The sequence below is a fragment of the Manis javanica genome, chromosome 6, assembly GCF_040802235.1.
Source record: "Manis javanica isolate MJ-LG chromosome 6, MJ_LKY, whole genome shotgun sequence".
Classification (NCBI taxonomy): domain Eukaryota; kingdom Metazoa; phylum Chordata; class Mammalia; order Pholidota; family Manidae; genus Manis; species Manis javanica.
In genome coordinates, this window is record NC_133161.1 from 108,226,193 (window position 1) to 108,253,234 (window position 27,042).

At 44.5% G+C, this 27,042-nt stretch overlaps 1 protein-coding gene across 8 annotated transcripts in view; it reads right to left on the reverse strand.

The window, feature by feature from the left end:
* OGDH (oxoglutarate dehydrogenase) overlaps nucleotides 1-27,042 on the reverse strand; it is an 83,179-nt gene that overhangs the window by 53,186 nt on the left and 2,951 nt on the right. For all 8 annotated transcript variants that reach the window (XM_073239198.1, XM_073239196.1, XM_073239201.1 and 5 more), the window contains exon 2: nucleotides 6,001-6,244. In XM_073239198.1, the coding sequence (XP_073095299.1) occupies nucleotides 6,001-6,219 (219 nt within the window). In that variant the 5' untranslated portion in view covers nucleotides 6,220-6,244. The remainder of the gene's footprint in view (nucleotides 1-6,000; nucleotides 6,245-27,042) is intronic.

Below are 27,042 nucleotides of genomic sequence, written 5' to 3' on the forward strand. Positions count from 1 at the left end.
TCTGGCTTTGATTTTAGATAACTGAAAGCATCATAGTAGATGAAGCTGTTTCACAAGCCACCGCCCCAGCTGTGTGCCCAGCAGATCCTAGGAACCCGCACTGCCCCCACAGGAAACTCCTAGGGGCTGCAAGCACCTTCCCTGCGACGTCACAAGGAAGCCAGTTCAGCCTGGGTTACTGAAACCCATTCTGGCTGGCAGATGCCATGACTATGGGGGGCTGACCAGACCATTTCCCCCTGCCCAAAGTTCCCTTTAGGTGCCACCCCATCACCTGTGGCTCCAGCTTAGCTCTGGAACAAGCCCCACTTGCCCACCAACACACATGCTCTGTACCCTGGGCACGTCACCTGAGGATCACCACGACCCCTGCCAGGTGCCTGCCAAGGACCCAGATCGAAAGCCACCCAGGGTGGATGGGGGAGCCTCTAGCTGCCTCTCGAATGCATCAAACCCCAGACTAAAAGGCCATTCCACAGATAAACTGACCTCAGCTTGGGTGTCCAACCCCAGTACACCAGAGACAACCAGGCTGTAAGGTTCTGTTTTAACAATGCTTGTTAACTGGCACCAACATGAAATTCAGGGCAACAGGCAACAGAGGAAAATGAGGCATGGCCATCCTGAAACAAAGGTGTGGCTGGAGCAGGCCAACTCAAACAGACGGACAGGCAGCAGTTCCTGGGGCCAAGGACAGGCACCAGTGACTCACTGACAGGTGCTGCTCTAAGAGGCACGTCTCCCCAGGGCCCTGGCATAGGGACTCTTGGGCTGAGAAAGTGTGCTGGTGAATTACATACTGCATCTGGAGTAACCAGCTTCTGGACATACTAGCCCAGCTATAGTGTGACACTCAATAGCCCTGGTGCGCACAAAAGGCTGCTCTGGATGGTCTCCCCAAGAGCCTGAGGTGCCCAATCTGTGCCCACACCTGGGCCCCAAGCCTTTCCTAAGAACTCTGTGTGACTGTGACTGCCCTAAAGTCCTAATAGGATGCCTGGGGGTCTGAGGTCACGGTGAGGGGCTGCTGTCAACTGCCCATCCCTAAAGAACTTCATGAAAGAGTCGGCTTTAGAGCTAAGCAGGCTCCAAGAGAAGGCGCCACAAGGACGAGTACCTGACCCCCCCACCTGCAGAGCTTTGCAGTGGAGGGCAGTCTGGGGAGGTGGGCACCAGCAGGGGCAGGGACTGTCTTGTAGTGGGAGGGCTGAAGCTGGGGCCATACCAGGGTGTCCCTAAGGCACCGATGCCAACTGAACAGTGCTGTGCTGTCTACAGAGAGCAGCTGAGCACAGATGAGGGAGCGTCTCCAGCCTCCACTGCCTCAGCCCCACCACACCAGAGAGTCTGCAATGGCACAAGGGTATTACATGGCTCCCCTGAAACTAGGGGGCCGTCAGACCACTACAGTAGGGCCCTGGGGACTGCCCAGTGGCCAATCCTCCCACGCTTGTGCAAATACCCATCAGGGCTAGGGCCCATGGGTCTGACCGCCAAGGCCATGGGCAGCAGTGGTGGTGTGAGCTCTGGCCAGGCCTCCAAGGCCATGGTCTTACCTCTCCCCTTGGAGAGTCTGAGGACCTATGAGGGGTCACTCCAGCCCCCGGGCAGATGGCAGGGCCTGGCAAACAGCTGGCACCACATGCTAGGGATGAAGGCAGTCTGCAGGGAGCCTCAGTTACAGAGCCAGGAATCTCGAGAAAGCCTCCACTGGTGGTGTTCTTAGTGGCTGGGTTGGGGGTGGTCTGCTACAGAACGCTCCTGGGAAGCAGGCCCCTGGACTCATGTGATGGCCTTCTCAGCAGCTTCTGAGAGTTTGCACTGCCCTGCAGTGTTCCTCCACCCAGACCCACATGGCCATGAGGAAGCCTGTGCAGCCTTACCAAGCTGCTGCTGAGGATTTGGAGATGGGCCTGTAAGTCCCGATCTTAGAGAAGGCCAAGCTCACAACCCATCCCAGACAGCAGCCCAGAGCCTGAAGACCTTCAGACCTGGTGGCCTGGCCAGTCTGATGCAGGGAGGAGTGGGAAGGTGGATGGGGCAGCCGTTCCAAAGTGCCAGCCAGGAGTTGAGGACAGCCACCTGTGTTCCCTGGGGGAGTAGGTTATTTTCATCTGTCCTCAGTCCTTTGATCACTGGCAGCACTAAAAAATTGTTTCTGCTTAAAGTTTTGCTTACTCGCTGAAGGGTACTCATCAAGACACCTCACTCCCACACACAACACCCCACCCACTAGGCCCCCAGTGCAGCTGGTCTGACACCCTCCAAATGCCCTCTGACTGCTGAGGGGTCCACTCTCCCATCCACTTCACAAAATAAACAAATGTCCTGCTTGGTCTTGGAACCTTTCTTTCCACTTAGGTTGCAGCTCAGATTTCTGATCTTCGCTGGCTGCCTTTGGTTCCTGGCATGAAACCCCTGAGCCCAGAAGTGCTAGAGCAGGGTTCCCCAACCCTGTCCCAGCCCCTCCTCCTGAGCAGACAGCCTGTCCCTCATCCAGCCCCTTCCTTACCTTTCAAAGCTCAGTATAGCTGGCGCTCCCTCAGAACTGACCGGGCCCTCTCTGCGGATGGCTGTTCAGCTGGTACCCCCAGCCTGTGAGCTCAGGGCCCTGCACCAGGCCTCCTGATAGTCACGTATCCAGCCCTCCAACAGGACTGGCAGAGCCCACACCACTGCCCAGAGAGAAGGCACTGTGGCACATTCTGGTACACAGGGGGCAATTCTCCCTCTCTGTTAGAGTAAGACACTGGAGCAAGGGGACTCTCAGCTCATTACCTGACCTAATACAAAAAGCCACTGTGGCTGAGATTCCTGATGTCGGCAGTTCCCAAAGGTTGTTCAACAGCTGTGACCCCTGAAATCCCACCAAGTGCACCATGGGCCCCAGATTCAGGCTTCCCCCAAAGCCAGCACAGCACTGGGCAAACCACAGCCACTTTTGCAGGCAGTCACAGCAACTTCCAAGCTGCAGAATGGCAGGCACAGGCCACGCAGCACTGGCACAGGGTGCCAGCCTCTCCACTGGCCAGGCTCTCACAGAAAGCGGCAACCTGGGCTTCACGTGCAGGCAAGGGGCAGCTGGGCTCCCCAGGCTTGAAGGATTTGAAGGATGGTGGGGCTGAGCCCGAAGAGATAGGACAAAGTTGGGGCTCTTGCGTCAGGTGCCACCCAGCACGCGGTTAAGAAAACATTCCCTTGTTAGGGCCACACCAATGCATTTATGGAAGAAATGACTCAGGTCTGGGATCTGTTTTAAAATATTCCAGTGGGCCCCACCAAAAAATACACCAACAACCAGAAAAGTGGGCAGAGGGAGAGGTTTTTAAGGCCCCACAAACTGTAGAGAACTGCTGTAGCGAGGGTGGGTCTCCTCATGGTTCATTTATACTCCTCTCTACTCCACGTTTGGAGATACGCTAACATTTTTAACCTACCAGTAGGAAAGCAGAGTGCAGCAGGCAGGAGAGCACGCATATGGAAGGCTGTCCTGTAGCTGCCCACATGCTATGCACAAGAAGGGAGACAGGATCACCCTTGGGACAAGGAGCCCCACACCGCAAGCCATGCAAATGGGAGACCCAACACATGATCAATGGGAATCTTAAATCTAATTTACTATCTCAACCTAAAGTATCTGTTCCAAAACCAGAGTGCAAATGAAGCATTCTAAACAAAGTGAAATGTTCTAAATTCTTTCTTGGGTCACTGATGCCTCCGAAAACCTGATGGTGCCCCTTAGAGAATAAGCAACCTTGGGTTTAGGCCTGAATCAGCTTAGAGAGGTGACTGATTTCACTTTGCTGGGATAGGGAGGAGGGGGCCTGTTGCATGCCTACAGTTTACACATCTTGTCCTTTTCCTTCTGGAAGATGCCATGTTCCCTACCCAGATGGCAGTGCAGAGAGCCTGGGCCAAAGGCACCAACCTGCACGTGTCCTCTCATTAAACTTAAAGTTGTTCTCTGAGGGCCACACCCACACCCCTGCACAGTCCGTCCATTGGGTGCCCACCTTGCCTGCTGAGCCTGGAGCCCCATCCTCCCCTGGCTCTTCCCCAGCAGGGTCCTGTTGGTACACGCCACATGAGATGCCAGCCCAGGACACACAGACACCCCCACGGCCCCAAGGGCCTCCCCGTCAACTGTGCCACCTTCTTTGACACCATGTGGGAAAGATGCTTTTCAAGAACAGTTGGGGCACAGTCCTGTCAGGGCAGCAACCACCTAGTATGGACTACAGCCGTCCAAGCCCACAGCACACCCCAGTGGGAGTGAGCCTCTGGGAGGCAGCCTGGGCTCTGGGTGATGGCATGGCAGTGCAGCCCCCCCAGTAACCAATGTTAGGGCTCTGGGAGACAGGGGCAACTGCACGGAAAGGCAAGGAAGGCAGGGGACTCTGCCTGCCTCTCAATTTTGCTGTGAACCTAAACACTGCTCAAAGCAGTTAAGTCTTAATTTAAAAACTGTAATGGTAATGATATTAATACAAATACTAATAATGATAATAACCCAATAAACTTCAGGAGTGGAAAAATCTTCCCATGGAAAATTGGCATCATTTCTGCGTCACTGGCCTAGGATTGTACCTCCAGAGGGCCTCTGCAATAAGCTTCCAGCAGGAGATGCTGTGGCAGGTCCAGCCTGCCTTTCAGAGTTCTGTGCCACAAAGCTTACTGCACATCCTGCCAGGTGCTGGCCCTGGGCACAGATGCCCCTGCTACCTCACAGGGAATGGAGCGAGGCCACCCAGAAGCTGGTCTCTCTAAGGCCAGACATAACAGAATGCTTGGCTGTCACAAAGGTGTCATGTTTGGGAAAAGGAAGGGCCATGTGACCCAGAACCTCTGGGTGGAGCTTCCTCTAGGAACAGCCCGCAGTAGCTGCCTGTGGGACCTCATGTGCCCATGCTGGGTAGGCCTCCCCTTAGGGCTCCTCTTCTGGCAGTCCATGTGTTTGCAGGCAACGCAAGAGGCCCCAGACCCATTCCCAGGGAGCCAGGCCTCACCTTACCAGTCAGCAATGTAGCTTCCAGGCTGCCGTGGAAACAGGGAAGGACCCAGCTAGATGTCCCCCTTTGCTGAGCAATGAGGTTCAGGCCAAGAGTTGGCTTCTGATGACACAGAGCTGGTGGCTCCAGCAGCCACACAAATGTGCCCATCTTAAATGTCAGCAGCACTGATGTACAGCTTATTTTCAGCGACCCCAAAGAAACAGACCACCTTTTGGTGACAAGACCCCAGATTCACAAGTAAGGAGGAAGCCAAGTCAACAGTGGTGATGGCCAGCCTCCACTGGGTACCTCCTGAGCGCAGACCTAAGCCCCTCACACACACAGCCCCCTACAAATCTCCCTGCAGCCTGTGACTGGAACAGAAGAGTGCTACCCTCCCACCCTTGCTGTGGGCCAGCTGCCCAACATGAAAACCAAGCATTCCTGAACAAAGTGCTGTGAAGGAGTTCTGCCACTGGGCTCATCCCAATCAAACAGAGGTGTGAGGAACGGTCTGAGGAGCACCTTCCAGCTGCACAGAGGGGGCAGGAAGAAGCCTGCATAGAATTTGCTTTCCAATCAGGAGAAAGACACGAGAACAGGGTCCTAAGATGTCATTCACACAGCAATTCCACGTGACGGCCAAAGGCTTTCATAGGAGAGTGGGCCGGGGAGCATCCTGCAGGGCCATCCCTCCTGTCCGTTTCCCCATTCAGCATCTCCGTCCTGTAGCAGGCCTGTGAGTCCCTGGATGCAGGCACATGCTCCTTCACACCCTGGTGGGTTAGACACGTCGTCTGTCTTGGGGAGCGAAGCACAGCAAGCAAGAGGGAACACCCTCCGGAGAGGCAGTTCCTGTGAGGCCTGAGTGTTGGCCAAGCTGGGCTGGTGCAGAGGGCTTGGGTCTGTGGCTCCCAGTGCCTGGCCTCCTCAGACCACACACTTACCTGGATGCCAGGCAACATCGGGCAGTGACATCAAATGAGGACACGACTTCTGTGAGCCTTACCTTGTGCACACTTTTGGGGTTGTCCAGCCAGGCAGAGTACATTTCCTCCACATAGTTGGAGCTAGTCCCACTGAGGAAGGGTTCAGCAGCAACAGGGGCTGCATAGCAGTGCACCTGCCCAAACGTCCTCATTGCTGCTCTGCTGTGTGAAAGTGCCTTCACAGTCTGGGAGGCCGTCAGCGGCCTCAGTTTAGTAGCACAAGTCCTTAAGTGGAACATTCCTATCCTGAGTGTCTCACACTGCCTGCACATGAAGAGAAGAGAAGTCAGAAAAAGCATTTTAGTAGCTGAGGTTCCTGGGAAAAACTTGCTGGCTGGCTGGAGGAGAAAGACTGCAGGTGCCTCTGCCACAAGGGCCCTGCTCAGGGCACAACAGGGCCCGTGAGTCACCCAGACCAAGCCTCCACACACAGGGCGGGACCCAGAAGGCAGGCATGCTGCAGTGGTTCTGGTCTTCACCAGCAGGTTTAAATTTTGTTCCAGCGATAGGACACAATCTAATACAACGAACATGTGACGGTAAATTTTATACATCGTAAAAGCAACAAGGATCAACTAAGGAAGGATTAGATTAGGCTTAATTGCAAATCAAAAACAATACTTTCTTATCTATCTGGAAACTACCTAGTACATGCTGGACCCACAATGTTCGGGAGAATACAGAGAAACTGGAAAATATTTTGTTCCCCCTCAAATAATTTATCTTTCAACAGAAAATAGAACATATTTTAAAAGAACATTACAGAGAAAGCATGGAGTGTTTGAGGGACACAGAAAATGCCAAGCAAAGTATACAACAGGAGGGCCAGTGCCTTCCACGGGGTAGGGGGCAGCTTCTGGTCTCAGGGGGAAGGGCTTAGACATGAAGATGGGGAGCACAGGCCTTCTAACCCAAGAATAATTAGGAGGAAACAGGGGAAAGTGCAAAGGGACCCAGAGGAGGAGGAGCCCTGGTTGCTGGGTAGGAGGAGGTGAGCCCTCAGGGCCAGGCGGAGGAGGTCTGACAAGGGAGAGGACTGGCCAGATGTTCAGGAGGAAGTCACCAAAAGGTGCCACCCTCACATGGCAAGCTGTCACGGCAAGGCTCTTCACCAAGCCCGCAAGCCACCAGAAGACAGGCACAAGCTTGTCCATGCACAGACTGCCTTTCTGAGTTCTAGTGTTCTTCTTTCCCCAAGGTCGCAGGGTCAGGAACAGCTGAGCCAAGGCCCTGTTCCGCCTGGCCACCAGGGCTGCACACTCAGGCTGGAGAGGAGGGAAGAGCCAGAAGGAGGCCTTGAGCCCAGAGGGAGGGACCCAACTCCAGGAGGGGAGAAGGGAGGGGTGTACTTTAATCTGGAAAGACCTTGTACCCAATGGCTGCAATTTTACTAAGTCTAATCTAACAAAGAGAACTACTAAGTTCTATCAAAAGCCACCACTTCATAAAAGACGCTCTTGTGGCCAGACCATGAAAGAGTTCAGACTGTTCCCAGAGGGTCTTGGACAACTTCAACCCATCTAAAAATTGAGCATGCCTCTGGGTGGGACCCTGGCCAGAGGGGACGGGCCCCTCTGCCCCATATCTACCATAGGGCTGCTCCCAAATGTCCCTGAAAGCAAGCACCCCACCTGTAAGCCTACCTGATGGAAATCCAAGCTCTGAGACAGCATATTCTGAGAATTACCCAGAAATAAACATGGAATAACTATCCTCTTTACTGTTTATAAGAACCCTTCCTCTTGGCTCAAATATGATCAGAATATGAACAGGGCACTGATGGAAACAGCATCCAGCTGCTCAGAAAAGACAGGTCCACGAAGGGGAAAAGGCAGAACAGGTACTTGAAGGATAAACTAAACAACAAACAAAAACTTGCTCCTTAAAAATTAAAGATGCCCAAGCAACATATTCTGGATATAGCTAGAGAAAGCAACCTAACCACTCTGGGTTTTAAGTTACTTCAGTAGTTTCCCACCTTCAACTGCACCCCAGGTTTTCCCACTAATAAACTCAAGGTACAGGACCATCAAAGGCTTTCAGTGCTGATTTTTTTATTATTCATGTCAAAGGGAAATGCTCGTTTTTTTCTTCCAATGTCATTACTATCTAGGCAGAGTGAAACACTCCCATGGATTTTCCTCCTGGAACACAGCTCAGCACCTCCATTAACTGCCGTCTTCATTCTGCACTGCTGTGCCCTGCAGGCAGATGAGGCACTGCAAAACCCTCCTTCCAGCTGCTCTCATGGCAGGGCCCTTCCAGCATGATGCTCTAAGCATTATGGAGCTATCTGTAGTCACAGAACCAACAAATAGTTCAGTATGGCCAACACAGTTACCAGGACAGCTAGTGATTTTTAAATCTCCTTTGAGATGACTTCTTGGAAAACTTGCTCTTCAGCTGATGGCTCAAAGTCCTGCCTCCATCCACAGATGACCAGGAACAGTTGTTCTCGGCCATGAACTGATGGACCCACAGAGCAGACACTAGGTTTACAGATTTTGTAATTTCAGGTTACAAAGTTCAGGGTCCGTCCTTCCAAATGCAGAGTCAACTTTAAGGATAGCACATCACTTGCTAGAGAGACCCAACTGTTCAAACACATTCATGAAAGTGTTGAGTTGTTCAAAAAGCCCAAGGGTTCTGATGTTTGGTTTAGTAGAATATTTCTATTTGACAAGGACGCCAAAAAAATTCACTGGAGAAAGAAGAGTCTTTTCAACAGATGGAGCTGGGATAACCAGAGTTCCATATGGAAACGATGAAGTCTGACCCCTACCTCACACCATACACAAAATTAACTCAAATGGAATGAAGACCTAAATATAAGAACTAAAGCTGTATGACTCTTTAGAGGCTTTATAACTTCCAAGTTAAAATACAATAAATCTTCATGGCCTTGAGTCACACAGTGAATTCTTAGGACACCAAAAGTACAAATGACAATAAAGAAAAAAAAGGTATAGTAGATTCCATCAAAATAAAAACTTCTGTTTCAAAGGACACAGGACACTCTCAGGAAAGACACAGGAGAAAATATTCACAAATATTTTTCTAAGAGCTTTATACATAGAATGTATAAAGAATTCTTATGATTCAGTAGCAAACAAGAACAAACCATGCAATCAAAAAGGTAGGCAAAGGATACAAACAGACATTTTTCCAAAGAAGACAACCAAATGCCCAATAATCACCTTAAAAGATGCTCAGCATCATTAATCATTAGGGACATGCAAATCAAAACACAAGATACTACTTCATGCCCAGTAGACTAGATACAGTCAAAAGAAAACAACAAGATTTGGAGGACACAGATAAACTGGAACCCTCATAGAATTCTGGTGAGAATATAGGCCACTGCAGCCACTTTGGAAAAGTTTGGCAGTTCCTCAAAAAAGTGAGTTACATACAATTCAGCAATTCTACTCCTAGGTACAAAACCAAGGGAAGTGAACACATATGCCCACACAGAAACTTGTACACAAATGTCCACAATGGCATTATTCACATGAGACAAAAAGTAGAAACAACTCAAATGTCCATCACTTGACAAGGGGGTCTACAGAGTGGCTTGCTGCACAACATGATGGCATTAGACAGTGAAAAGGAATGAAGTATTGATACACACTGTAACACATGCTGAAAATATTAAGTGAAAAGAGCCACACACAAAAAGAATGACTTCATTTATGGGATATGGTTGGAATAGACAAATTTGTACAGGTAGAAAACCCACTGGTGGCTGCCTAGGGCTGGGCGTCGGGGGTGGGGCAGGAATGAGATGTGACTGCTAATGGGTATGGGATTTTTTTCAGCAGGGATAAAAATGCTCTAAAACTGGGTTAGGTTGATAGTTGCACAACCTTCTAATAAACTGGAAAACATTCAATTGTGCAATTTAAATGGGTGAATTGTATGGTACAAAGTTGCTTAAAAAATTAAGAAAAAAAATGGACATGAAACTATTCATGTTAATAGAGTACATAAACTACATAAACCTGTACATTTGAGGGGAAAAAAATTAAAAAAAAAAAAAAAAGAGCCAACAATGAGATATCACCTCACACCAGTTAGGATGGCCAACATAGAAAAGACTGGGAACAACAAATGCTGGCAAGGGTGTGGACAAAGGGGAACCCTCCTACACTGCTGGTGGGAATGTAAACTAGTTCAAGCATTGTGGAAAGCAGTATGGAGGTTCCTCAAAAGACTCAAAATAGAAATACCATTTGACCCAGGAATTCCACTCCTGGGAATTTACCCTAAGAATGCAGTAGCCCAGTTTGAAAAAGACATATGCACCCCTATGTTTATTGCAGCACTATTTACAATAGCCAAGAAATGGAAGCAACCTAAGTGTCCATCAGTAGATGAACGGATAAAGAAGATGTGGTACATACTCACAATGGAATATTATTCAGCTGTTAAGAAAGAAACAAACCCTACCATTTCCAACGACATGGATAGAGCTAGAGGGTATTATGCTCAGTGAAATAAGCCAGAGAAAGACAAGTATCAAATGATTTCACTCATCTGTGGAGTATAAGAACAAAGGAAAAAATGAAGGAACAAAACAGTAGCAGACTCACAGACTCCAAGAATGGACTAGGAGTTACTAAAGGGAAAAGGACTGGGGAGGGTGGGTGGGAAGGGAGGGAGGGAGAAGGGGAATAAGGGGCATTACGATTAGCACACATAATGTAGTGGGGTGGCACGGGGAAGGCAGTATAGCACAGAGAAGACGAGTAGTGACTCTGTAGCATCTTACTATGCTGATGGACAGTGACAGTAATGGGGTATGTGGTGGGGACTTGATAATGGGGGGAATCTAGTAATCACAATGTTGCTCACGAAATTGTACATTAATGATACCAAAAAAAAAAAAAAAGAGCCAAAGCAAAATTTGTTTTTAAAAAGCTCAGTACCTTGCCCTTAGGAAACTGTGCTGAAATAAAACAGGACTTCACCTGTGTTTGAACCTTCCTCAGTCAGGAGCACACCCTTTATCCAAGGCCACCTCCCCCTCACAGAATGGAGAAACAAACTGACTCCCAACCATATCAATGTCATGCTGGCTAGGTACAGGGGCCGTTAAGGAGACAATGTCCAGCAAAATCCATCTGGGCTGCTTCTCAGGAGAGAGTTTCTGAGGGAAAAGGATTGCACCATAAAGTCATTAAGGGACTATTACCCGTGGGTGTTGCCTGACAACCATTTAAAGAGAGCAACTCATTGTGAAAATATTTTCCATTTTCTCTTCTTCTTTTTTGGTTTCAGACCCATTAAGAGCTTTATGATGAATCAGAAGACAATGCCACACCCCATGGCTGTTACCAGAGCCTGCAACAATTTCAGTGCTGCAGAGTGACAGAAACACAATGTACAGAAAGCTCTGCACAGCACCAATTCTCCTTTACTGGCTGAGAATGTCAAAGATTTCAACGTCTTCCACTTGCAAACCTCCTCTCACATAATGATGAGGGAGGAAGTGAGTATAATTTGTCACTGCTGGGGAACTGAAGGTGGAGCCTCCGGGCAAACAGGCAAAGTGACCCCACCTTGCTGCAGGACCCTAAATGTTGCATCACCTGATCTGTACTCCCAACCCTTGACCTCTTAAGGAGGAATCACTCTTGGTTCCTCATGAAGTTATCTGCAATTTTGATACCAATATGAAGGCACTTTGTACATTTTTAAAGTGTTTTTATGACTAAAGAATCACAACTTACCAGGAAAAAAAAAGACTAAACACTGAAGGTGAAGCTCCCCAGATAACCCTAAACACAGGTTAGTGTGCAGTGGGTCGCTGATCAGGTCACTGCGAGGGATGCTCCCATGGAGTCAGAGCCCTGAGCCAGCCTCAGTATTGGGTCTGAAGGCTGCTCTGTCTGTGCCCAGACCTCCACTGAGCAGCACTCCAGCAGGCAGGAAAACAGATACATTACAAAGGTACTGACTACAATATAAATTATTACTGCGTCTTTATGGAAAGCAAGATCACTTGTCCTTAGTTATTACACAAGACATTACATTTAAAGCAAACAAAACATGAGACCCTGGATGGTGGACAGGATGAGACAGACTGGGCAGGACCCTGGGGGGCCGAAGAGACACATACACAGTCCACATCTCCCTGGTGCTACACATCCCAGACTAGGTGCTGAAGGCTGGCTATCCAGAGATGTCAACCAATGCAGACTAGAAAAACATAACAGCTTGCTCTCTCCCAACAGAGGACCAGGAGTGAGACTCCTTCCAGGATATGACATCATCAGACAAAGGGTGCTGTACTACAGCCAACCCCACAGAAAACACGTGGCCCATCCCCAACCACCTGATGGTGTCACAGGAGATAAGGAACTTTCATTCCCACCAGGTGATGAGTACCCCCATTGTTAGTGGGACTCAGAAGAGAGTCTGGACTCCACCCTGCCTGGCAGTAACACCCTTGCTTCCCTGGCAGGGTGGAATCACAAAGGGCAACTTGGGGACTTACACCCAAAGTTGTAACTAGGGGTCCTTCCCTACAGATACCAAGGAGACTGAGTGGGGAACCTGGACACCACCCTGCCTAGCACTTACCAGCAGCACATACTGCTTCCCAGTGTCAGAGGAAACTTGCTCTGCTGTGCTCAGACACTTTAAGATCCAGAGCCTCCTAACACCCAAAATGTCCAGGATGCACTCAATGCCCACTCATCACATCATGAACCAGACCCATCTTAACCAAAACAAAAAAGACAATCTATAGATGTCAACACCAAGATGATACCAATGTTGGAATTCTCTGGCAAAGAATTTCAAAGAGCCAGCATCAAACTGCTTTCATGGGCAACTATGCACATAATTGAAACCAATGAAAAACTAAAAGACTCAGAGAGAAGATATAAAAAAGGAACGGAAATCCCAGAACAGAACAATATCCAAAATAAAAAAGATTTGATTTATGGGTTAAGCTGCAGAACGGAGGGGAACCAAAAAAATTCAGTGAAAATGAAGATATAACAAAAGAAATCACTCAATCTGAATAATGAACAAAATAGGCTGAGAAAAAAATAAACAGGGTCTCAGAAACGTGTGGGACTGTAACAAAAGATCTAATAATAAATATAAATGTGGTCATATTAATTATGACATGAAAATGTCATCATAATCTCAGGAGATGCGGGAAGGACTGAAAAAATGTTCAAAGAAATAATGGCTGAAAACTTCCCAAACATGGCAAAAGACATAACTCTGCAGATACAAGAAGCCAACTAAGACTCAGAGATTCTTGGCAAGGCACATCATGACCACACTTCTGAAAACTATAAATGGTTTGCAAAGCATACTTCTCACCAGAAGCTGCAGAGGCCAGGAGGAAGTGCACACTTTCCAAGGGCTAAAGGAAAATAACTGTCAACCCAGAATCCAATTATCCTGTGAAAATACCCTTCAGGAATGAAAAGAAATCAAGACACCCTCAATGAAGAAAAACTAAGAAAATCTACAAACAGCAGATCTGCCCTAAATGAATGCCTGAAAGGAAATTCTCTAAATGGAAAGGAAATCACAAAGGAAGAAATTCTGCAACATCATATAGGGAAAAAGGACGATGGGAAGAATAACATATAAGTAAATATAATTTCCCTCTTTCAAGTAGCAATGGATGTGTGATGGAGGAGGCAAAACCTACATGTCTGATGTGGTCCTAAACCTAAGTAGAGAAAACGTTTAAGACAATTTTAAACGGGGAAGGGTAAAGGGATGTGGATGGAGGTATTGTTTTACACATCAAACTGATCAAATGATGACATGAGAGGACAATGACAAATTAGGTATATGTAATATAATATCTACACAGCCATTAAGTCAGCTATACAAAGAGATACATATAAAACCACTATATATAAATAAAAGCAGAATTCTAAAATGTGTTTAAGTAACCTCCAAGAAGTCAGGGGGAAAAAAAAGCAGAGGAAAAAGAAACAGAACAGAAAATAAAGAATAAAATGGTAGTCTCTAAGATATCAATAACAACACAAAATGTAAATAATCTAAATCTACTAATTAGAAGACAGATTGGGAGAGTAGATAAAACAGGAATCCAACTATATGCTTGTCTACAATAATTCACTTCATATATAACAATGATATAAGAGTTGAAATCAAAAGAATGAAAAATTACTTCCCATGCAAACATTAATCAAAGAAAAGCAGAAGGACTTACTATTATTAGATAAAGTAAAGGTCAAAGCAAAGAAAATAACCAGAGACAGAGAAAAACATTACATAATGATAAAAAGTCAATCAACCAGAAAGACAAAGCAATCTCAAAGGTGTATGTGCCAAACAATGGAAGTGCTAAATATCTGAATCAAACTAATAAAAGTGAAAAGAGAAAAAGACAAACACACAATTATAGTTGGAGACTTCAAGCCCCCTCTTTCAAAATGGGGTTAGAACAGATAGATATAAGATCAGTGCAATAGGGATCACGGGAAGATGGCGGCGTGAGTAGTTCAGAGGAAATCTCCCCAAAACATATATATTTATGAAAATACAATAAATACAACTATTACTAAAAGAGACACCAGTGGATGCAGTACAACAGCCAGGATACATCTACATCTGTGAGAACTCAACATCACATGAAGGGGGTAAGATACAAGCCACGGCCAGGCAGGACCCGAACACTCCCCCACCCCAGAACCCAGCGGGAAGAAAGGAGTTGGAACGGGGAGGGAGTGAAAGCCCAGGACTGCTAAACAAACAGCTCTAGAAATCCGCACCCGGAGCGCAGACACAAGGTGCACGGGGTGCTGGATATTAGAGAAACGGAAAAGCAAAACCTGTGGGCAGGTCCCCACAACCAGCGCCCCTGAGACAAAAGAAAAGGGAGTGCTTCCTGCAAGTCTTAAAGAGACAGGGACCCCATAGGTGGACGAAGTTGTCCCAGCAGCTGGGAATACCGGGGAAACTTAGGTGCCCTAAACGGAGGCAGTGTAATTCTGAAGCCCCTCTGGCACTAAGCAGCCTGCCAGTCATTCCTCAAACTGGCATGGACACTGACACACCGGCCCAATAGCAGGAGAGTGGAAGCACGTGCTGGGGACGGCAGCGCCGGAAGGGACTAGGAGCAGATTTGTGCGCCAGTGGCGCCAGACGGGACCAAGAGAGGCTTGTGCAAGATCGCAGTGGCGTGACCAAACAGCCCGGGGACACCTCGCATGCACCAGTGGCAGTGAAGCCAGAGGAGCCCAGTAGACGCCCGCGCTGGAGAGCCCCACGCGCACCTGCAGTGGAGCCAGAGGGAGCAGGTGGGCTCCCAGCAGCCAACCAGAATCCCAGCCCAATGCACAGCCACCCGGGCCAGACCCAAAGGTCACTGCTGCCACACAGCTGCCCGGCAGGGGTGCTGCTAGCATGGAGGAGCACACCTGGCGTGCCTGCCACTCCCCACAGGGCTCCAAGCTGCTCTGACAGACACCCCGCCCACAGCAGCTTAGGGGACAAACCCAGTGGTGGCTCCAGGAGTGCGGGTAACCGTCACAGGCAGCGGAGCAGAGCAAGGCATCCAGGAAGCAGGAAAGCACTTTCTTCTCCCAGCGGCCACACCCACAACCTGGCTACAGCCACCGCTATCCCCATGAAAAGGCAAAAAAAATTTAGTCCAGTCCAAGATAGTTCAAACAACACCTGAGAAAGGATCTGCAGAGGCAGACCTAACCAGTCTCCCTGAAAAAGAATTCAAAATAAAAATCATAAACATGCTGACAGAGCTGCAGAGAAATATGCAAGAGCTAAGGGATGAAGTCCAGAGGGAGATTACAGACGTACAGACGGAGATTACAGAAGTGAAACAAACTCTGGAAGGATTTATAAGCAGAATGGATAAGATGCAAGAGGGCATGGATGGAAGAGAAACCAGAGAACAGGAACTCATAGAAGCTGACGCAGAGAGAGATAAAAGGATATCCAGGAATGAAACAATATTAAGAGAACTGTGTGACCGATCCAAAAGCAACAATATCCGCATTACAGGGGTACCAGAGGAAGAAGAGAAAAAGAGATAGAAAGTGTCTTTGAAGAAATAATTGCTGAGAACTTCCCAAACTGGGGGGGGGAAATAGTTGTTCAGACTACAGAGGCACATAGAACTCCTGAGAGATGGGACCCAAAGAGGACAACACCAAGACACATAATAATTAAAACGGCAAAGATCAAGGACAGGGACAGAGTATTAAAGGCAGCCAGAGAGAGAAAAAAGGTCACCTACAAAGGAAAACCCATCAGGCTATCATCAGACTTCTCAACAGAAACCTTACAGGCCAGAAGAGAATGGCATAATATATTTAATGCAATGAAACAGAAGGGCCTTGAACCAAGGATACTGTTCGTGCAAGGATAATCCAGCACGATTATCATTTAAATATGAAGGAGGGATTAAACAATTGCCAGAGAAGCAAAAGTTGAGGGAATTTGCCTCCCACAAACCACCTCTACAGGGTTTCTTAGAGGGACTGCTCTAGATGGGAGCACTCCTAAAAAGAGCACAGAACAAAACACTCAACATATGAAGAATGGAGGAGGAGGAAAAAGAACAGAAAGAAATAATCATCAAACTGTGTTTATAACAGCTCAATAAGTGAGTTAAGTCAGATAGTAAGGTAGTAAACAAGCTAACCTTGAACCTTTGGTAACCACGAATCTAAAGACTTCAATGGCAATAAGTACATATCTTTCAATAATCACCCTAAATGTAAATAGACTGAATGCACCAATCAAGAGACACACAGTAATAGAATGGATAAAAAAGCAAGACTCATCTATATGCTGCTTACAAGAAACTCACGTCAAACCCAAAGACAGGCACAGATTAAAAGTCAAGGGATGGAGAATGACTTTTCATGAAAACAACAGAGAGAAAAAAGCAGGTGTTGCAAGACTAGTATCAGACAAAACAGACTTCAAAACAAAGAAAGTAACAAGAGATAAAGAAGGACATTACATAATGATAAAGGGCTCAGTCCAACAAGAGGATATAACCATTATAAACACATATGCATCCAATACAGGAGCACCAATATATGTGAAACAAATAGTAACAGAATTAAAGGAGGAAATAGAATGCAATGCATTTATTTTGGGAGACTTTAACACACCACTCACTCCAAAGGACAGATCCACCAGACAGAAAATAAGTAAGGACACAGAGGCACTGAACAACACACTAGAACAGATGGACCTAACAGACATCTATAGAACTCTACAACCAAAAGCAACAGGATACACATTCTTCTCAAGTGCACATGGAACATTCTCCAGAATAGACCACATACTAGGCCACACAAAGAGCCTTAGTAAAATCCAAAAGATTGAAATCCTACCAATGGTGAAATACTGAATGCTTCTTTCTAAAATGGGAGCAATGCAAGGATGTCCAATCTCACCCTTACCATTCAGCATAGTACTCAGAGTGGTAGCTAGTGCAATAAAACAATTAAAGGAACTAAAGTGAATTCAGATGAGACAGTAAAAAACTCCTGTTTGCAGATGACATGGTAGTCTATGTATAAAACCTCAAGAAATCTACAAAACCATAGAACAAACAAGTGAATTCATTAAGGCCACGGGATACAAGTTAAACATACAGAATTCAATTGTTTTACTTCTGTGTACTATCAAAGTACACATAAAACCCAAAAATTTAAAAAGGAAATACTTAGTGTAAGTCTAACAAAACATGCATGACTTACATGCTAAAAACTACAAAATGCTGATTTTAAAAAGTCTGGAGAGACATACTATTGAGGTACAGCACAGATGTGGGACAAGCATCATGATTAACTCTTCCTGCCTATCATGAAAAATGCTGATATATAAACAGTATAGTAAGAACAGGAGGGCTTAAGGCTTCTTAAGGCTTAAGGCTAAGATTTCATTTTAAGTATCAGGGAGTTAAGAGGTAAGATTCCCAATATATGCTTTGGTAATCAGACAATAACCCACCCTATTTTGAAAACAATTCAGATTCCAAAAGACATATGCACCCCTGTATTTATCGCAGCACTATTTACAAGAGCCAAGATAAGGAAGCAACCTAAGTGTCCATCAGTAGATGAATGGATAAAGAAGAAGTGGTACATACACACAATGGAATACTATTCAGCCATAAGAAACCAACAAATCCTACCATTTGCAACAACATGGATGGAGCTAGAGGGTATTATGCTCAGTGAAATAAGTCAGGCAGTGAAAGACAAATACCAAATGATTTCCCTCATCTGTGGAGTGTAACAATGAAGCAAAACTGAAGGAACAAAACAGCAGCAGACTCACAGACTCCAAGAAGGGACTAGTGGTTACTGAAGGGGAGGTGTGGGGGAGGGAGGGAGAAGGGGATTGTGGGGCATCATGATTGGTGCACATGGTGTGTGTGGGGTCAAGGGGGAAGACAGTGTAGCTCAGAGAAGACAAATAGGGACTCTGTGGCATCTTACTACACTGATGGACAGTGACTGGATTGGGGTATGGGGGGGACTCGATAATATGGGTAAATGTAATAACCACATTGTGTTTCTTGTGAAACCTTCGTAAGAGTGTATATCAATGATACTTTGAAAAAAATAACCCACCCTATCTTAAGGCAGGGTAAGCAGTCCTGATAAGTTCCCAGTGCTTGAGGGCCACCACTATCTTCGAGAAGAACAAGATCAATAAATTCTTTATGTTAAGTTTATCTTACAGAATTCTCTAGAGGACTGTGGGTGAGAGAAACATCATGAAACCACAAGTAAAGCCTACACCCAACACCCCCCCTGCCCTTTACTCCATTCCTGAAAGCCTTAAAAGACAGAATCCTAAGTCCTTAAGTGCGTTTCCCCTCAGAGGTTGCCCGTACTCCACTTTCTTCGAGTGTGTACTTTTTAAATAAAGCCTTCTCACTGCTCAACTTCCTGCGTTATGTCTCTGCACTCTTCCAGTGGTACATTGCATCACTTTGCCATTGCAATCTATTTTCTAGACTTGAGCACAAGTCTTCATGCTTTTTGTCCTACTTCAGGCAAGCAGGGAAGGGCTACTGAGATCTCTGATTTGGTTTTGCAAGTTACTGTCACCTAGGCGACCTGGGTAGGACTGCAACTGAATGATCACACTCTTTAGTAGCCTGCCTGAAAATATCCTTTATTTGCCTTTGGAAAGTTCTCAGAACATAATCTCACTCCATCCAGTGCTCTGCGGCTCCCCCAAATCTTGGGATGATAGGCGCTTAGTTCCCATGCTGTGAAGATTCAAGCAGACACTGAATATCAGGCAACCCATGCTTCAGGAGTTGGGAAGGGATCTGCCCTATGCTGCGCAAGAGTTCAGTGAGCTTCACTCTCCTCTCTCTGTCCTCCCTCGCTCTCTGCTGCCTGTACAGCTACTGCCATTCTCTAGTGCTCTTGCTTTAATGAATTCCTTCCTTACCTATACTTGTCTGACCTGCTTGAGACTTCTTACCTGTTCAGAGTCAAGAACCCTCCATGGTCTAGGATAAGGTCTCACCTGGTGTGCAGGAGACATCTCCCCAGATGCAGCTGCCTGACATTATGTTCATGGGTTTTTAAGTCTGAACATAGTAAAGATGTTGATTATCTCCAACTTGATATACAGGATAACACAATTCCTATCAAAATGCCACTAAGATTTTTTTGTGTATATAGGCAAGATTATTCTAAAAATTTATATAGGAAGAACGCAAAGGAACTAGATGAGCTAAAAGAATTCTGAAGAAAAGTAATAAAACGGGAGAAATCAATCTACCTGATTTCAACATTTATTATGTATGTGCAATGATCATGAATGTGTAATATTAACAGTGAGGACAGAATGACCAATGGAACAGAATGCTGAATTCTAAAAGACCCACAGAAAAACAAACAATTTTTAAAATTAAAGTATCATTAATATACAATCTTATGTTGGTTTCAAATGTACATCACAGTTCCCATGGTCCCAAATGGACCAAGACTTCCCATGATTAACTTATATTCTGATTGTGAATTGCTGTGCCCCTTTACGCCCCCTCACACCTTGCACCTATCCCAACCCCTCCCGCTGGGTAACCACTAGTCATTTCTCAGTGTCTATAAGTCTAATGCTGTTTTGTTCCTTATGTTTTGCTATAATATTCCACAAATAAGTGAAATCACATGGTACTTGTCTTTCTCTGCCTGCCTTATTTTACTTAGCATAATACCTGCTAGATGCATCAATATTGTTGCAAATAGCAGGATTTTTCTTTTTATGGCTCAATAACATACTACTGTGCATATGTACCAAATTTTCTTTATCCATTCATCTATTGATGGACACTTAGGTTGCTTCCATGCTGGGGTACTGCAAATAGTGCAGCAATAAACATAAGGGGTGCATGTGTTTTTGTGAATCAGGGACTTTGTTTTCTTTGGGTAAATTCCTAGGAGTGGAATTACTGGGTCAAATGGCATTTCTATTTTTAGCTTTTTGAGGAACCTCCATACTGCTTTCCAGAGCAGTTGTACCAATTTGCATTCCAACCAACAGGATAGGAGGGTGCCCCTTTCTCTGAAACCTCTCCAGCATGTTGTTTTTCATTTTTTGAAGTGGCCATTCTAACCGATGTGAGGTGTTATCTCATTGTGGTTTGAATTTGCATTTCCCTGATGATTGGTAATGTGGAAATCTTTTCATATGCCTGTTGGCCTTCTGAATTTCTTCTTTTACATCTGAATTTCTTCTTTGGAGAAGTGTCTGTTCACCTCCTCTGCCCACATTTGAATTGTCTTATTTGTTTTTTGTTTGTTGAGGTGCATGAGCTCTTTATATATTTTGGATGTCAACCCCTTACCACATGTCATTTATGAATATATTCTCCCATACTGTAGGATGTCTTTGTATCCTGATGGTGTCCTTTGCTGTACAGAAGCTTTTTAGTTTGATATAGTCCCACTTGTTCATTTTTGCTTTCATATTCCTTGCCCGGGGTGATATGTTCATGAAGAAGTTGCTCATATTTATGTCCAAGAGATTTTTGCCTATGTTTTTTTCTAAGGGTTTTATGGTTTCATGACTTACATTCAGGTCTTTCATCCATTTGAGTTTACTTTTGTGTATGGGGTTAGATAATCATCCAGTTTCTTTCTCTTATATGTAACTGTCTAGTTTTTCTAACACCAACTGTTGAAGAGGCTGTCATTTCTCCATTGTATATACATGGCTCCTTTATTGTATATTAATTGATCATATATACTTGGGTTTATATCTGGGCTCTCTAATCTGTTCTATTGGTCTATGGGTCTGTTCTTGTGCCAGTACCAAATTATCTTGATTACTGTGGCTATGCAGTAGAGCTTGAAGTCAGGGAGTGTAATTCCACCCATTTTATTCTTCCTTCTCAGGATTGCTTTGGCTATTCGGGGTCTTTTGTGGTTCCATACGAATTTTGGAACAATTTGCTCTAGTTCATTGAATAATGCTGTTGGTATTTTGATAGGGATTGCATTGAATGTGTAGAGTGCTTTAGGCAGGATGGCCATTTTGACTATTAATTCATCCTATCCAGGAGGACAGGATGTGTTTCCATTTATTGGTATCTTCTTTAATTTCTCTCATGAATTTCTTGTAGTTTTAAGAGTATAAGTCTTTCACTTCCTTGGCTATGTTGATTCCTAGGTATTTTATTCTTTTGGATGCAACTGTGAATGGAATTGTTTTCCTGATTTCTATTTCTGCTAGTTCATGGTTAGTGTATAGGAATGCAACATATTTCTGTCTATTAATTTTGTATCCTGCAAGTTTACTGAAATCAGATGTTAGATCTAGTAGTTTTGGAGTGGATTCTTTAGGGTTTTTTATATACAATATGTCATCTGCAAACAGGGACAGTTTAAGTTCTTCCTTGCCAATCTGGATGCCTTTTATTTTTTTGTGTTGTCTGATTGCTGTGGCTAGGACCTCCGGAACTATGTTGAATCGAAGTGGGAAGAGTGGGCATCCCTGTCTTGTTCCTGATCTTAAAGGAAAAGCTTTCAGCTTCTTGCTGTTAAGTATAATGTTGGCTGTGGGTTTGTCATATATGGCCTTTATTACATTGAGGTACTTGTCCTCTATACCCATTTTGTTGAGAGTTTTTATCATGAATGGATATTGAATTTTATCAAATGCTTTTTCAGCATCTATGGAGATGATCATGCAGTTTTTGTCCTTTTTGTTGAAGTAGTGGATGATGTTGATGGATTTTTTTTAATGTTGAGCCATCCTTGCATTCCTGGGATGAATCCCAGTTGATCATGATAGATAATCTTTTTGATGTGTTTTTGAATTTGGTTTGCTAATATTTTGTTGAGTATTTTTCCTTCTATGTTCATCAGGGATATTGGTCTGTAATTTTCTTTTTCTGTGGTGTCTTCACGTTGTTTTGGTATTACTGCTTTCAGATCAAACAGACGGAAAGTAAATAAAGAGACAGAGGCACTGAACAACATATTAGAACAGATGGACGTAACAGACAACTACAGAACACTCTATCCAAAAGCAACAGGATACACATTCTTCTAAAGTACACATGGAACATTTTCAAACATGGATCATATTCTTTCAAACAAAGAATCTGCTTTCACTGATTCTTTCTATTCTTTTATTCTTCTCAATGTTGGCATTGTAGAATGGGTTTGGGAGTATTCCCTCCTCTTCTACTTTTTGGAAAACTTTAAGGAGGATGAGTTTTAGGTCTTCACTAAATGTTTGATACAATTCAGCAGTGAAACCATCTGGCCCAGGCATTTTGTTCTTAGGTAGCTTTTTGATTATCAATTCAATTTCTTTGCTTGTAATTTGTCTATTCAGGTTTTTTGTTTCTTCCTGGGTCAGCCTTGGTAGGTTGTATTTTTGTAGAAAATTGTCCATTTCTTCTAGGTTATCCAATTTGTTAGCATATAAATTTTCATAATATTCTCTCATAATTGTTTGCGTTTCTGTGGTGTCCATCGTGATTTTTCCTTTCTCATTTCTGATTCTGTTTATGTGAGCAGACTCTTTTTTCTTGGTAAGTCTGGCTAGGGGTTTATCTATTTTGTTTATTCTCTAGAAGAACCAGCTTCTGCTTTCACTGATTCTTTCTATTCTTTTATTCTTCTCAATGTTATTTATTTCTGCTCTAATCTTTATTATGTCCCTCCTTCTACTGACTTTCTTTTGTCCTCATTTGTTGTTCCTTTTCTAGTTTCATTAATTGTGAGTTTAGACTGTTCATTTGGGATTGTTCTTCTTTCCTGAGGAGGCCTGTATTGCAATATATTTCCCTCTTAGCATGGCCTTTGCTGTGTCCCACAGATTTTGTGCTGTTGAGTTATTGTTGTCATTTGTCTCCATATACTGCTTGATCTCTGTTTTTATTTGGTCATTGATCCATTGATTATTTAGGAGAATGTTATTGAGCCTCCATGTGTTTGTGGGATTTTTCATTTTCTTTGTGTAAGTTATTTCTAGTTTCATACCTTTGTGATTTGAGCTGTTGGTACAATTTTAGTCTTTTTGAATTTACTGAGGCTCTTTTTGTGGCCTCATATATGATCCATGTTTGAAAATGTTCCATGTGTACTTGAGAAGAATGTGTATCCTGTTGCTTTTGGATAGAGTGTTCTGTAATTGTCTGTTACGTCCATCTGTTCTAATAAGTTGTTCAGTGCCTCTGTCTCTTTATTTACTTTCTGTCTGTTTGATCTGTCGTTTGGAGTGAGTGGTGTGTTGAAGTCTCCTAAAATGAATGCACTGCATTCTATTTCCACCTTTAATTCTGTTAGTATTTGTTTCACATATGTAAGTGATCATGTGTTGGATGCATAGATATTTATAATAGTTATATCCTCTTGTTGGACTGATCCCTTTATCATTAGGTAATGTCCTTGTCTCTTGTTACTTTCTTTGTTTTGAAATCAATTTTGCCTAACAGAAGTACTACTAATCCTGGTTTTGTCTCCCTATTATTTGGATGGATTATCCATCCTTTCACTTTTAACCTGTGTATGTCTTTGGGTCTGAAATGAATCTCTTGTAGGGAGCATATACATGGGTCTTGTTTTTTTATTTCATTCTGCCACTGTATGTCTTTTGATTGGAGTATTCAGTCCTTTTACATCTGAGGAATTAAAACAGAAATCAAGCAATACATGGAGACAAATGACAACAAAACACAAGAGCCCAAAATCTGAGGGAGGTAGCAAAGGCAGTTCTAAGAGGACATAGCAATACTGGCTCACCTCAATATAAAAGAATAATCCCAAATAAACAGTGTAAACTCACAATTAAGGAAACTAAAAAAAGAAGAACAAATGAAACCCAGAATCAGAAGGAGGGATGTAATAAAGACCAGAACAGAAATACAATAAAACAATGGGAAAAAAAATCAATAAGACCAGGAGCTGGTTGTTCAAGAAAATAAACAAAATAGATAAACCCCTAGCCAGACTTATCAAGAAAAAAAGAGTGTACACACATAAACAGAATCAGAAACAGAGAAGAAATAATCACAATGGATACCACAGAAATACAAAGAATTATTAGAGAATACTATGAAAAATAATATCCCAATAAATTGGACAACTTAAAAGAAATGAAGAGCTTTCTGGAAAAATACAGCCTTCCAAGGCTGACCCAGGAAACAGAAAATCTTTGTCCTCCATTCTTTGTATATTATCATATTCTGTACTCTTTGTCTATCCCTTGGGTGACATCTATTTAGACTTAGGAATACTTCCATTTATAGCAGTCACTTCAGAATGCACTGTAGAGGTTCAGATGTCTGCTGTTGGCCTGATGGGATTTCCTTTGTAAGTATTCTTTTTTCTCTCTCCAATTTCAACATTCTCCTTATCTTTGATCTTTGCCATTTTAATTATTGTATTATGTGTCTTGCTGTTGTCTTCCTGGGGTTCCTTTTGTTAGGGGATCTCTGTACGTCCATGATGAGTGTCTATTTCCTCCCCCAAATTGAGGAAGATTTCAACAGTAATTCCCTTAAAGAGACTTTCTCTCCCTTTGTCTTTCTGTTCTCCTTCTGGTTCCATTATGCAAATATTGTTTCATATGGATTGGTCACAAAGCTCTCATCATTCTTTCATTTCTAGAGATCATTTTTCTCTCTGTTCAACTTCTTTGTATTCTTCTTCTCTAACTTCCATATCATTTACCATCTCCTCTACCTGTTCTAACCTACTCTTAAATCCCTCCATTGTATGTTTCATTTCAGATACTGTATTCTTCAGCTCTGAGTGGCTTTTTTCAGGTTCTCTGTCTCTTTGCTGAAGTCCACCCTGAGATCTCGAATACTTTTCTGTAAATCTGTGAGCATGTTTATGACTTTCATTTTGAAATCTTTATCAAGAAGATTGGTGATATCTGTTTCATTTAGCCCTCTTTCTGGGGTTCTGTCCTGTAGTTTTGTTTGGATCATTTTCCTCTGCCTACTCATTTTGTCAGGGTTTCTGTGTGTTTTCCTTTGTATTTATCAGATAACTCTGTTAAGCTTACTGTCCTATATAGTTTTATGAAGAAGGCATTGTATGGTGCTCAAGATTCTTTACTCTTTCATTTTGTTCTTCTTTCTCTTGCCTGTAGGTTGGGGTCAGGGGAGGGCTTGGGTCCTGCTCTTGATCAAGGCTCTGCCACTTCACGCTTTCATGTGTGGTTTTCTCTTCTTTCCTTTCTCTTTAGTGTCTGGTTCTATTTTGCAGGAGACCGTTGTTGATGTGCAGTGGGGCAGGACATTTTTCTGCAGGTGCTGGCAGTTTGCTTCAGCTGCTGCCTTTGTGCTCAGCTCAGAAGACTCTGTTGCACTCACTGTGGGCAGCCTGCAGCAATGGCGGGGCTGTAGGGATAATGGGGTGTGTGGACCAATGGGCAGCTCTGCATGGGCTGAAGGACCACAACATGAGGCCTGGATACTTGCATGGAGGATGGAGCCCCTGGGGTTGGCTCCTGCAGGCATTTCCCTAGTTGGACTAAAACGGAGCCAAGGAAGCTGGGAGAGTCTCCTGCTGCCTGTCAGGGAGCAAAGTCCAAGGCTGGCACTGGGTCTACCAGCATGCACATGGAGGAGCCTTGGGACTGTGCTGCCAGCAAGGGGAATGGACAGTCTGGGGTCCCCGAGAGTTCCCAATCTGTTGGGCTAAAGAATGGCTGGAGTGGGTATCCTCCACCCACCCTTTCTCCTGAGGAACCAGTTCCATCCAACCCTCACCCCTCTGGCCCTCATCCCACTGCTAAGTCTCTCAAACTGCCACCCTGCTCTGGGTCTCAGGGCCATTGGAGTGCATCTGTCCTTCACAATGACCAGAGTCCCAGTCTCCCAGAGTGTTCCACCTGCTTCCGGTGTCCAGCCTCACCAATCACGAGAACCCAGTGTAATATAGGCCCATGATTCCAGGGCAGATCTCCAGGGCCAGGTATGCAGTGCTCCTGGGCTCCTATTCCTTCCCTGTTTTGTTCCTCTTTCTCTTGCCTGTAGGCTGGGGTAGGGGGAGGGCTTCAGTCCTGCTCTTGATCATGGCTCTGCCACTTCACCCTTTAATGTGTGGTCCTCTCTTCTTCCCCTGGTGTAGGTGTCTGTTCTGCAGTCTTCTGGTTGTTTTCAGGTTTAGTTGTATTTGTTGTGTTTTCTTCTTTTATGTGTTTTTGCGATGAGGTTTCTGCCTCGCCTTTCTACGCTGCCATCTTTTCCTGAACCCACAAATGATTTTTGACAAAAGTACAAAAGCAATTCAATGGAGGAAGAATAGTATTTTCAACAAATGGTGTTGGTAGGATATCAACCAGGTAGTTTTTCAAAAATGAAAAACTAAAATAAAAAAAAAGAAACCACTCAAAGTAGACTTCACACCTTATACAGAAATTAACTCAAAATGGATTACGAATTTAAATGTACAGCACAAAATGTAACATTTAGAAAAGTACACAATAGAGAATCTTCAGGGCCTATAGCAAGGCAAAGAATTCTTAAGCTTGACACCAAAGACACAATCCATAGAAGACAAAAATTGATAAACTGTACTTCATCA